The sequence below is a fragment of the Corapipo altera genome, unplaced genomic scaffold (genome assembly GCF_003945725.1).
Source record: "Corapipo altera isolate COAL_440 unplaced genomic scaffold, ASM394572v1 0, whole genome shotgun sequence".
In the NCBI taxonomy this organism is placed as follows: domain Eukaryota; kingdom Metazoa; phylum Chordata; class Aves; order Passeriformes; family Pipridae; genus Corapipo; species Corapipo altera.
Window position 1 is genome coordinate 70,700,442 of NW_020884872.1, and position 13,705 is coordinate 70,714,146.

General features: G+C 40.6%; 1 protein-coding gene across 1 annotated transcript in view; it reads left to right on the plus strand.

The window, feature by feature from the left end:
* The window catches only part of FLT1 (fms related tyrosine kinase 1), a 111,334-nt gene that overhangs the window by 20,077 nt on the left and 77,552 nt on the right, over positions 1-13,705 (plus strand). The window contains exons 4-6 of the mRNA XM_027651768.1: positions 5,104-5,228; positions 12,747-12,909; positions 12,995-13,131. Of these exons, the coding sequence (XP_027507569.1) occupies positions 5,104-5,228; positions 12,747-12,909; positions 12,995-13,131 (425 nt within the window). The remainder of the gene's footprint in view (positions 1-5,103; positions 5,229-12,746; positions 12,910-12,994; positions 13,132-13,705) is intronic.

Here is a 13,705-nt window from a genome sequence, read left to right on the forward strand (position 1 = left end):
TAGCTGGATCCAGCCCCAGAACTGACATGCATTTAAGATTTAGCTGGATCCAGCCCCAGAACTGACATGCATTTAAGATTTAGCTGGATCCAGCCCCAGAACTGACATGCATTTAAGATTTAGCTAGAGTGGATTGACTCCTGTTATCCTAAAGATACTATTGTTGTAGAACATGGAGGGCATCCAAAGAGTTCTCTAAAAGGGTCTCTTAAGATCAGAAGCATCAAAGTCAAAATAATTCAACAGGTAAAAAAAGGCAGTAAGAAAAAACACCTTGGAAGCCAACAAACAGAAAGGGAGATTTTCCTACTTTTTCTTTATTCTTCTTGTTCACAAATAATGTACTAATAGAAGAACCTGCCGAGACCTGGGGAACTCTTCCTCCCCTGTGCATTTTTTTCAGTCTTTGCTTTTGGCACAGTTTTAACATATGAGCAGTACAGTTTTGGCTTATGCTGTCAGAGTCAATAATATGATAGTGCTTCTGTTATGAAAAGGAAACTAGTTGGAATTAAGCTATGTTGCAGCTGTATCAAGTATGCGGACACATTTTTAGTGTCTAATGAGGTTCCTGTTACAAAAGAGAGACCTCTAGGACTTGCTGACGTCCATTGCCTATAGTTGCCATGCTTTTGTCATTGTGTGTACATGGATTTCATATCGTAGGACACTGTTGAGCAAAGCATGCGTGGAGCCCTTGGCAGCATCAAAGGCTACATGCTGCCTCCTCCAGGGTCCTTCTCCCTCACCAAGGCTCATAGCTCCTTCTGAAAGAAATATATTTCCAGGATGAATTGTCATAATGGAGAGATAAATCTGAAAGAGCACTCCTAATATCTGTTAGCCTTTCTAGGGATTGCTTGCTGAACATAGCAATTGCTCTAGCATGGATTTCTTGGCTAATATGACTATTTTTCCTTAAGATATTGAACGGTGTGTTATTTGTGTTATGGACCTATGTTGGTCACAGCATTGTATAAGTAGTCCCAAAGGAAAACAAACCAATCTGGCCTGAAAATCGTTGCACAACTATACTAGCAGTTCTTTGTATCTGAATGTGCTCTAGATATTAATTAATAAGAACAAAAGTCCAGGTAAAAGAGAAAAAGAAAAAAGGAGTATAATACTTTATATCTCAAGTCTTCCTTCAAGGTTTAGACATGCTTTGTATTTGAAGAGTATTATTTTACAGGCTAAGAGACAAAAGTGGAACAACCTTTGCTTAGAATAAGGCATACAAAATGGGATTTCTTTTTTTTCTTAAGGAACCTAGGCACCTACATGTGAGCAGCTTGAATAAGTACCTTTGCTGGAGCATGATTCATCTCATGGTAAAGCAGATGTCCAAAGTAGATGAGTCCCATTGCAAAATTCCTCCATTCTGCCCAGGGACAACAGTAACAGTTTGGCTCCTACCTCAGTGAGAAATGTCTGTATTTTAGATGCCTAAGTGAGGTTGGAACCACTCTTAGCACACAAGGTTCTTCTGGAATTCGTTCTGAACAGCCCCAATGATTTATCTGGGATAAAAGGAGTTAATTAGGATGAATCCCTGCAATGGAAAAAGAATTTGGCAATTGGCCCATTAACTTCAATGAGGTCTGCATATCTATTCTTTACTAAAGACTTTGGTCCTTTTCACGTGCATGAGGGAAAAGGGTTTTGTGTGAATATGATGAAAATATTTTACCTCTCTTAGCCTGAAAAGAATCTTAATGATGAGCCAAGTGTAAGTAGGCATTTCGGAAGAACTTCATAGGACAAGCTTTCAGAGATTTCAAGGAGCTTAGATTTTCCTGCAGAGACTTTTTTTCTTGCAAATGTATATGTAAATCCTCTGAATTACATAGCTCAGATTATTAAAAACAAAACAAACCCAAGAACAGGAGCCAAAGCTTTTGGAAATAATGAACCTCTCCACTTTCTGAATTTGGCATTTCAGTGTTGGCTAATTTAGCTGTTTGTGCAAACCCCATAAATAGCTTAGACAGGTTACTGATACCAGACATAATATTGCTTGTGTTAAGTCTCTTATCAAGTTTTTATCTGGCTGCCAACCAGCTTAGTAAAAAGCCAGTATTTATGTTCTTAAACAATATAGCAAGTGACCTTCATGAATTTGGTGACTTCATGAATACTCTTTGTGGTTTCATGTTGATTGAAACTGAGAGATATTGTAAGGATGACAGTCAACCCAGCACAGAGTCATTTATTCCAGGCACAATTTAAAAATACATTAAGCTGAATTTTAAAGTAACCTTTAACATATGGAAATATTCTGGCTGTCCAGCTTTCATTTTGGTACCCTTGCAGGCAGCTCTGAAGAAAAAAAAGTGAAACCAACAAAACCAATCAATAATTCAAAAAACAAGTTCAACTCTCTTAGATCTTCCATTCCAAATCCCAATGAAGCTGAACATGTAACTTGGATGTGGTCTTCAAGATAGGTCAGTCTGTAATGTTCATTTTATGTTTAGAGCTTTCTGAACATAAAAGTGAGTGGAGCTGGCCCAAAAGACTGCTGGCAGAAGGTTAGGTCATCCCACATGTGCTGCCAGCCAGCTGTTCAAGGAAGGATGCCATTTACCTCCCCTCAGGAAGAAATTGAGAGGAAAGGTAGCAGGAGCTAGTGGCAATAGCTGGGGTTGTAATGGGACAGAGAGATGGAAAAACAAGCAAGGAATGGTATTGCTTGGGGGACAGAAGGATTCCATGTTGTTGGCATACTGTGCCAATGTGGCATAATCTTCCTTGGTGCTGCTGTGTGTTCAACTTTGCCTGTTACAGGCTGGTAGACCCCACACCAGATTCCAGTCTTGAGGCACTGAGAGTATCCCCTTATGGCCTCTAAGTTGGAAGGAGAATAAAATCAAAGGGAATCAGGAAAAGCCTCCACGCTCATTATGAAAACAAAACTGTGCTAGGAAACATGATGCGTATTTCTTTTAATCAAAAGCAGGAAGACATTTGGAGCACTTGGGGCCACCAATTGCCCTCCAGCCCATGGCGGAAGTCCCCGGTGATGTCAGTGGGAGCTCTGCACGCGAATAGCTGGGGCACGGAGACGCCTTGGTGTACCACTGCAGGGAGTGTACCAAGAAAGGCTGTGACTGAGCTTCAAAGCCTACCTAGAGCAACCAGGGTGCTCAGCTGACTTTTACAGAGCACGTCGTTGACTTCTCCAGGCACAAACATGAATTTCCATTGAAGAAGAAGAAGAAAGAAAAACCAAACATGGTGTTTTATGCTTGTTTCCTGTCCCTGTCTTCAGATAGGCAGGAATCCTGTGAGGTCTGAGCTGCACAACCCCCACTGCCTCGATATTGGCATCAGTCGGTGGTGACACTCTGTCTGCAGACAGCACTTGTAGTCCACAGAACAGCTCTTCCTCACACTTAAAATGATCTGGAGATTATGATACAGGAAGCTACTTTGCAAAGCTTGCTGGTTTTGAGCAGGAGCTCTTAATTTCGTGACAAAGACAAATGAGACTTTGGGGAGTAGTAAATCGGTTTGTCTGGTGATATTAAGGGGCAGGTGACCTCTTCTGTGGCTCCAGCCCCTGAAACAAAAAAGGTTCTTCTCCCCATGTTACAAACAGGTTCATTCTTGGTCTATCCTTGAATTGCACTGCAGAGGAAATATCAGCCTAACAAGTCCTTAGGGCATTTTTTATTACATATGTGTCCTCTATTAGTCATAAGTTCCTTTTGCTGTCTCAGTGGATATTTAATACCTACTATTAAATAATACTTTGTGGATTTCATTTCAGAAAGCTTGTGTAACAGCTTCATTAAACCTCTTTACATTTGAGATACTCTGCCTTATAGAGTATAAATTAGAGTAGAATTTGTTTCTCTTCCTCTTTGATATCTCAAACAAAAGTATTGCATACAATAAGAAAAGAGGATTGTAAGGGCAGAACAGCTTGATGACACCAGGAAGTGCATATCATACTTTTGAACGAGATGCAAAACTAATGTATTTGAAGAAGTACTTGAGTGAACATAGGTCAACATGCAGAAGTCTGGGGTCAGAACACTTGAATAAGTATTACAGTTTGAGGATTTATAAGGGATTGGTTCTTGCTAGCTTTACTAATTTCTTATCCAAGTAAGATTTCCATTGTTATTTGTAAGATTTTTGACCGAGTGAAAATAATGGGATTTGCCTGAAAAAACATCAGAGCTGTAGATAAGCATGGAATTAAGATCTGAATGTTCCACTTTTTTAGGAGTTAAAAACCAAACCTTATGTGAATTTGGAGGTAGTCAAACTGAACCTTCAGATCTGAACACCTGCAAAGAAGATTTGGAGCTAGAGACTGTAGCTTGAGCCCCTCTTTGTTAAGTGGTCCAAACAATAGCAGCAGCAATGTTCCTTGTTCCCAGAGCAAGCTATTTATGACAATGCCCTTTGTTAAAGGGATTGTTCAAGGGACGGTAAATTACTCTGCCAAGCTGTAGTTATTGAGTCAAGAGGAATTAATGTTTTCCTGGCATTTTCATTTGCCTTGTCACTTAAAAAAGAGACACATAGCTATTGTGATAGTGGGAAAGAGGAGAAGAATTAACTCTTGGTAGTCTGTATTCTCAGAGTTGAAAATATGGCTGGATTATCACAGTAGATTTTTACCTAGTGCAGCCAACATGAATTTTTCCTATAAATTTCCTTGCAGACAGCAGGAATACGTACTTCGTAGAGGTTTCCTGATAAGAGAATTTCAGCTCACTTCTCGTATAATTACTTTTCCTGGTGATAATAAATAGAACTGGCATGAATTAGGCCCATAGCAGTAGAGACGTTGCTGTAAACGGGGAAAAATGGACTTCAACTCTCTGGAAATTTAAAGGAGATCTCAAGTATTATTGAATGATAAATACTTAGTTTTATAAATATTTATAAATATAATATTTTCAAATATTTAATAATAATTTGCTGAACATGTTTAGACAAAAATAAACAGAAGATGGATTTCAGGACTTAGTTTAGCTTTTGTTATGGACAGGGTTAGTCTGTTCTTTCAAGGCTGTGTGCACTGTTACAATTTCCATGCACTGTCTTAAAGTTTCAGATATTAACCCATTTTTTTTCCTTCTGCAGATACAAGCAATCCATTTGTAGAGATGCACAGTGATATACCTAAAATAATACACATGACTGTGGGAAGAGAAATGATCATCCCATGCAGAGTCACAGCACCAAACATTGCTGTTACTTTAAAAAAGGTACCTTGATCCAAGCATGCTCTGAAAGTGTAAATATAGATGATGCTTTTTGTTTGCTTGTTTGTTTGTTTACAGCTATTGCAAGGTCTTTGAAATATTTTAACAACTTAGTGTTTCTTATGCAACATTTCTTGGTGTCAGTGTGTGCAGAAATATTTCAACCCTGGAGGCTTTGTTTTGTATCTCACAGAAGGGCTTCATCAAATCTCCTACACTGAGTGACAATTTTCTGAAGAAACTTAAACTTTGCATACTACTTTATGAAATACTCACTGACAAAGGTTTCTTAAGTCCAGAAGGGAATTTCTTGTTAGGAGAAAAGATTTCCTCTCACCTCTTCCTCTGACCTTCCTCCCTTTTCCTCTTCTGTCCTCTGGAACAGCCAGTAAGTACAGTCCCTGGAGACTTGCTGGGGCTGGACAAGGATCTCTGCAAGCCTTTGCCCTACCTCACTCCCACCAGCGCCTTTGCTGCTTCCTTTTACACATAAAGAGAGGGTTTTTCTTTATGGGGAAATTTTGCAGGGAAACAGCAGAGTTCGATGTGGTGGGACTAATTTTAGAAAAAAAAATGGACATTTTCGTGTTTTGGGAAAAATATTTATTTCCTAGGTGCCTTTAGGGTTACATGGACAACTAACTGAACTATATGTATGTAGTAAAGTACCTGGTATCAAGACAGAGAATGGGGCATTTTTTAAAGTTCCAGAGTTTTTTGCTTAAAAATTAGGTGGAGGTGCCTGTGATGTTTTGTTTCTAAATAAAAGGAGTTCTGTACATGGTGGCGTGAAAGTTGACACTGTTAAAAGGAAGAGAAATGAAATTTATGAAATAATATGCAATTGCCAAACAATACCACCATAAGATGCTTATCTAGTTCAATACAAGTCTTTTGTTTCCTCTCGACTGCAGAGTTTTACACCAGCCATAGATTTGATTCTGTGTTTTGTCATGACCTGGAGGTTTACCAATTCTACACAGTGCTACTTTGCTAATATAGATACTGATTTTTCTTCTTGGTTTGCACCTATTAAATCCCATGAAAGAAAGGAAAATGTAAAGAGAAGAAAGTGACCTGACCCAGGATATTACCCTATGTGTGTCTATGTATACACACACACACACAGACACAGACACACAGCTATCCTGCAAGAAGATACACAAGACTGTGGCTATGGAATCAAAAGTAAATGAGGCTTAGCTTTCCATAGAGAAAATATTGTAAAGTGGGAACTTATTTGGGCACTGCAGTGTTGCATCTGAAATCTCAGCATATTAAATTTCTAACTAAGAAAATTCCTGACAGGTTTCTCTCCTATTAAACAATATTAAAAAAATATTTTTCCTTATTCGGAGAAGATTGAGACATAGCTACTCTTTTTTTAATATCACCTTGCCTTTTGCTTGGCATTGTGGTGTAAGGCATACATCTTTACACCATCAAAAATAGATGTAATGCTCTCAGAAGGAGAAAGAGAAGGCGGAGCCAAGTCTTGAAAGAAAGGATTGGTTGCTTACATGTTTTGCATTCCAGGAAAAAAAATGTGTTCCATAATTAATCCCAGAATTTCCTGAAGCCTGTACGCTACAGTGCATTACATCATATCTTACTTTATTTATCATCCGTGACACCCTTATATGAAGATTCCAGCAAGGTTGTGCTCCCATAGTGATTAAGAAACGTGTTAAATGCATTTCACAGCTGCAGGCATACTACTCCTGAAGAAATGGCAAGAACTATTTTATGTTTTCCACCAATAATAAAGGAAGAAGTCGGTGTCCCCAGAATCACCAAATCACAGAATATGCTGAGTTGGAAGGGACCCACAAGGATCATCAAGTCCAATCCTTAGCCCTGCACAGGGCCATCTGCAGAAGTGACACCACATGTCCGAGAATATTGTCCAAATGCTTCTTGAGCTGTCAGACTTGGTTCTGTGACCACTTCCCTGTGGAGGCTGTTCCAGTGCCCAACCATCCTCTGTGGCAAGAACCTTTTTCTAATATTCGGCCTAAACCTCCCCTGACACAACTTCAGGTCATTTCCTTGGGTTCTGTCACCGGTCACCGTAGAGAAGAGATCAGTGCCTGCCCCTCCTCTTCCCCTCACAAGGAAGTTGCAGACTGCCATGAGGTCTCCCCTCAGTCTCCTTTTCTCCAGGCTGAACAGACCAAGTGACCTCAGCTGCTCCTCATACAGCTTCCCCTCAAGGCACTTAACCATCTTCATTTGGACACTCTCTAGTAGCTTAATATCTTTTCTATATTGTGGTTTCAAAAATTGCACACAATATTCAAGGTGAGGCCGCTCCAGTGTGGAGCAGAGTGGGACAATCCCCTCCCTTGACCGGCTGGTGATGCTTTGTCTCATGCCCCCCAGGACAGGGTTGGCCCTCCTGGCTGCCAGGGCACTGCTGAGTCATATTCAACTTGCCGTCGACCAGGACCCTCAGGTCCCTTTCCATGACACTGCTTTCCAGCATCTCCTTCCCCAGTCTGTATGAGTATCCAGGGTTGCCCCATCCCAGAATCTGGCACTTCCCCTTGTTGAACTTCATACAGATGGTGAATGCCCAGTTGTCTTATTAGCTGTGGCCTCCCTGCCTTTGAAGGAGTCAACAGCTCCTCCCAGTTTTGTGTCATCTGCAAACTTGCTTAGTATCCCTTCCAGTCCTGCCTCCAAGTAATTTATGAAGGTGTGAAAGAGCACAGGGCCCAAGATGGACACTAGTGACAGATTGTCAGTCTGATGTTACCCCACCATCCACTATTACCTTGTGCTTGATGTGTGAGCTAATTGTTCACCCATCACATGATGTATTTATGCAGCTGTGTGCTGGATATCTTGTCCAGAAGGATCCTGTGAGAGATAGTATTGAAAGCTTTACTGAAATCCAGAAAGATTAAATCAACTGGCTTTCCTTGATCAACTATCGGGTTTGATAAGCAGGACTTTCTTCTTATGAAGCTGTGTTGGCTGTGACCAATGATGATGATGTCCTTCAGGTGTTTTTCAACACCTCCCAGAATAATCTTCTCCATAACATAGGAGCATAACATGCTTCTCCATAAGCATGAAAGAAAAGATAGGCATTCAAAACTCTAATGTACACTTTTACTAAGCTTTCAGCTAGCTCTTTCCAGGCACTGAAGTGAGACTGACAGGCCTCTAGTTTCCTTGGTCCTCCTTCTTGCTCTTCTGGAAAGTTGGGGCAATGTTTACTAGCTTCCACTCAGCTGGGACCTCTCTGGATTCCCAAGACTACTCGGAAATCACTGAGAGAGGCTTTCCAATGACATCAGCCAGCTGGGATGAGTCCCATCAGGCTGCATAGACTTGTGGGGATCCAGCTGGAGCAGCAGATCCCTCACAATTTCAGGGTCATCTGGGAGCTGATCATTCTCACAGTCTTGGTCCTTCAGCTCAGGACACTGAGATCCCCTTGATCTGTCACCCATGTTGAAGACAGAGGCAAAGAAAGTGTTGTCTCCGTCTCTGTTTGTGAGGGATAATCCTCATCCTGTAAAGGGCCAATGATATTTCTATACTGCCTTTTGCCATTAATATATTTGAAAAAACCTCTTTTTATTGTCCTCCACATTTCTGACAAGCTTGAACTCCAATTGAGCTTTGACCACACAAATTTTCTTGCTACAGTGGCAAGCAGCATCTCTGAATTCTTCCCATGTAATGCAGTCCTCTGGAGCTGGAAAGAAAATCCCACCATTAGAGTCATTAGGTTCTTCATCTACATGGTCAGGAAGTAAAAATATGAAATATTTTTTTTGCAATCTCTCTCTTCTGGAAGGACTCACTACAGGTGTATGAGCACTGCCTCCAGCATTTTTTTCCTGTGCAGTGCTACTTCTTATTTTTAGTGGACTAATGTGGGAAAGGTTTATTATCCATCTTCAACACTCAAATGATTTCTTTTCCATCTTTACCTTAGTCAGCTCTTTCGAGATACTGTGTTGTTCTCACTTCCAAGCTGAACATCTGTAAAAGTTGTATTTTACAGCATGGCAATCATATACAACATAGGAGGAAGATCTTCAAAATTCAAGAAGCTAATAACACAGATTGGGAATTGGGGATGGAGCTTTTAATTCCTATTTCAAATTCAGCCTTCAGGTCCTGTTATAACCTTTATCTGCAACAACTACTGTCTGTTTCTCTTCCTCATCATATGAAGACTGTGAAATCAATTGATAGTTTTGATCTAATGCTTAAGACCTTGATATCCAGACCCTCTCAAACCATCATTCCTATCCATACAATTCTGGCTGCCTCATTTAAGATCCCTAAAATAAGATAATCCTTACTGCAAGTAAAGTGTGTACTTCTCTTACCTCTTAATTTGCTTTAATCTTGCTAAATGAAGAAAGCATCACCTTTTGGTACAGTGGTTTGATCCCTCTGTTTATTCTCTTTCTGGATTGTCTGTCATAAAGTCAACAATGCCATTCATGGGAAGAGAGGTAAATAAGCTTCAGCATAAATAATAAAAAGAGGAAAAAAACCCAGGGATGTTGCAAGTCATGTGGTCTGAATTGTTAATAATGCCACCTCATGCTTCCCAAATTGACGGGAAGGGAAGCATGAAAGAAAGGATAGGCATTCAAAACTCTAATGTACACTTTTACTAAGCTTTCAGCTAGCTCTTTCCAGTAAAATCTACCTTTGGAAATGTGGGGAACCACACCTTGTCTATGCACTCTTGCCCATATGTATGTACCCAAACCTGTGTGGTAGTTGAGCAAGTTTCGAGCTGGCTTCCCATCAAATCTCCAAAGCTCAGCGAAAGCCTTTTCCTTCCCTCCCCCTTTAGGTAAAGGGGAAAAAACCCTATAGAAAGTGAGAGAAATCAAACCCAACCAAATTATATAAAAAATATATATTTACATATATTTACAATTATATATACAATTTGAATATATTGTACACATGGTAGGGAGCTCCTGAGGGGGAAAAAAGGGATTAAAAAACCTAAAAAAGCCCCAAATATCCTTCAAATATACTCTGTTAATAGAAAGCTAGCGAATAAATGCAAAAAACAAATTTAATACTCCCCTGAATGCAGCAGCAGAACTGTGCAAGGTACCAGCCAACTTCCCACACCTTCCAAAGGGACTGGAGACAACGGCAGGTCCAAGCAGGCAGGCCCTGGCCTATACAAGCAAAGACCATCTGTGGAGAGACCTGTCGCCTTCAGCCACCGGAAGAGAGAAGAGAACGAGCTCTCTTATCTACGCCTTATTTATATGTTGTGTTATGGAAAGGAATGATATGGAATACTTCCTTAGATTTCTGACCCCCATTGCTAAGGAAGGCCTAAAAAATCCAAAAACCAACCCACTACAGTAGTACTGTGTTAGTGCTACTAGGTAGCAAAAAGATTTAGTGGTTGGTGCTGGGCAAAGAAGGAGGCACAGCCTATACCAAAAGAAACTGAAGTTTAGTTTGAAACAAAGAAGGTAAAAGACCAGGACTGCACTGGCAGCCATGGTGATGTGGTTCATGCAGATAAGTATGTAGACAATAAATTCCATGTTTATTGCAGCCGTCACAACAAACTGATTCTTTGAATGCCTCTGATTCGCTGCTGGTACCCGTCTGTAAGCTATTATTGCAGCTGAATTTATCCTCTGCTACTTCAGTGGAAACCTCATCGTTCCAACACTTCATAGGTTTTCTACATCTCTTTGTGATGACCAAATGGCCAAGTTTTTGACAAGGCCCTGAACTACATGGGCCCTGCTCTGCACAGGTGCAGGACCAGATGATCTCTAGAGGTCTCTTCCTACCTGAATTATTGTGTGATTCTGGGATCCTCTGTCCTTTATCATCCATGCAGTGATCAGCATGTCTGTAGTTGATGGCCTGGAAGCTGGTTTAGGGAAGAGCAAAGCAACTCTCATTCTCTGAGAGTGGAACATAGGACATCTGAACTAGTAGGGTTGGCAGAGGAGAACAGTGTGGAGGAGAGCTGGGTAAGAAACTGAAGCAAGTAAGGAGAGAGGGTAGAGCTGTGAAGGGCTCTGAGGGCAAGCACCCAACCACCACCCGTGTTCTGATCTGAGAAAAAGTCCTGGGATTTCCACCCTCTGAAAGGGACTTGTTGTAGTATCTTGTTTTGTTTCATTTAGAACAGGAATGGCAACAGAGCTCTTAAAAGCCAAGATATTGTTGAATGGTAGCTAGCAGTCTGTAATATAATGGACTTTACGTTGGGGGGGGGGTAACACACACTTCCCCCACGTTTTGTGTGCTTATTATAGCACCTTATCAGCTGTTGTAAAGATAAGGAATTCTACCAGAGCATTTTGTGCTCTCTATTTATTGTTTATTTGATTCATCATGCGTTTATTTCTTTTGGAAGAAATGGCATGAGATCAGTGAATGTGATCTCAAGGGTAGCTTTCTGCATACACTGAGCAGGCAGCATCAAGGATGCCACATTTTGGAGAGAAGCTGTACCACACAGGAAGGAGCTGGACAGCTGTGCTTCCCCCAGCCTCCGACAGCCACCCATGCTGGCTTTGGCTGGAGGAAGGAGAGGGGTGGCCAACACATAAGTCCTCTGCTCAAATAAAGGGGAAGAAAGAGATGAAGGGTCAATATGTGACTGGTGCACAGTGAGAAGTGATGGGCTGCAAGGTGCTTAGTTGATCCAGGGATCTTTGCTTAGGGCCCCAATTCACTTAAACTCTGCTCCATGCCATCTTTAAAAATATCTTCTTTTTACCATAAAAGCAGGTGTTATCAGAGTAGAGTCACATCCAGACTTTGTACCCATGTCTGATCTCTGTGTTACCCAAATGGGGGCATTTATTCCATCAATAACATACAACAAAAAAGCATGAGATTTTGTCTGACCTTCAATTCCTATGTCATGCTTTGCCTTTTCAGGGTTTTCTTTATATCTTATTAATATGGGGCTTAAAGCACAAAGGATTTTAATGTAAAATATAACTTGTACTGCTGATAAAGTGAATGCTTAATCCCACATGGCAATACTTTATTTTTCTTTTTTAAGTTGTTTGGACATCATAAATGAGAGATGCATCAAATTGAATCCTGGCAATAATTTGTTAAAGCCATGAAATGACAGCAAACTAAGTCCATTTGTCACCTCCATTGAAAAATGGGTGTTTGTGTCTCTGTGGTGAAACAGAGTGCAAATATGAGCACTTTAGCTGCCAACCAGGAGCCAACAGACCAGCAGCCCAAGTGCTGAAGTTAATGATAGTGTCAATCTATTGTGTCATAAATTACATCCTGTTATAAATAATGAAATCTTGGAAACAAATACAACATTCACATTCTTCACCCAGATTTTTCCTTTATTTTGTGATGCAAATGTGACTTGAAAAATCTGCATCATTAAATGTCATCCTTTCTACTTTGATTGGCATTTTTTAGGGTGTTTTTTTACTCATTCCTTTTTATTAGGGTACTTTGATTAGAGAGTAAGCATGAGGAGGAGTTGTTTTTATGATGTGTGTTTGACACTTCCAGATTCCACGAGAAACCCTAATTCCTGATGGCAAGACAATAATCTGGGACAGCATGAAAGGCTTCAGAATACCTAAAGCAACCTACAAATTCATAGGGCTCCTGAGCTGCGAGACAACCATCGATGGACACACATATAGCACAAAATACCTAACGCATCGAGAAAGTATGTAGCGTTCACCATTCCCTGTCTTTCAGAAAGCACTCTTCCCTGCTGACATTACTAATTTTTCTCTCTTTGTCACATGCAGCCAACACAATTTTTGATGTTCAGTTAAACACCCCACGTCTTGTCAAGATGCTGAAGGGAGACAGCCTAGCACTTAACTGCACTGTCACTGCAGCCTGGAACACCAGAGTGCAGATGACATGGACTTATCCTGGGGAGGTGAGCACTGTGACTGAAATAAAGAAACCAGAAGTTTCCCACAGATCATGCTGCATCTATCATCCTGGGAGGAATTCTTCTTTGGAATGCTTGCCGTGGTTTGCATTCCATCATTTTGACCCTTGCTGACGTGTCTCTCTTAAGGTTCCTTTTTTTCTTTCTGGTGCTTAATTGAATAAGTAAACATGTTTACACAATGTACTTTGGTTATATTGCATAATCACAAGCGAACACTAGAATTGTTTCATGTCTGGGAGCTTCTTTTCGACTTGATGAAATAATAAAAATTTATCACCCAGTTCCAGGCAGGGACATACTCTTGTGACAAAAAAGTTTTCAGTGAAGCTGGCTTTCTCAACTCATTCATTTCAAAGACTGGCAGACAATCAGGCACCCAACCTGAGCATGTTTAGAAAAGATATTATGATTTAGCTAGCCAAAATCTCATTTGTCAAGTGTCACATGCACAGTCCTCTTGTTTTGACAACTACAGGAGTGATCTTGAATGTGTTTCTCCACCCCCTGTGTTGGGAGCATCCTCATAAATATTTGTCACTTACAGAATAACTGCCAG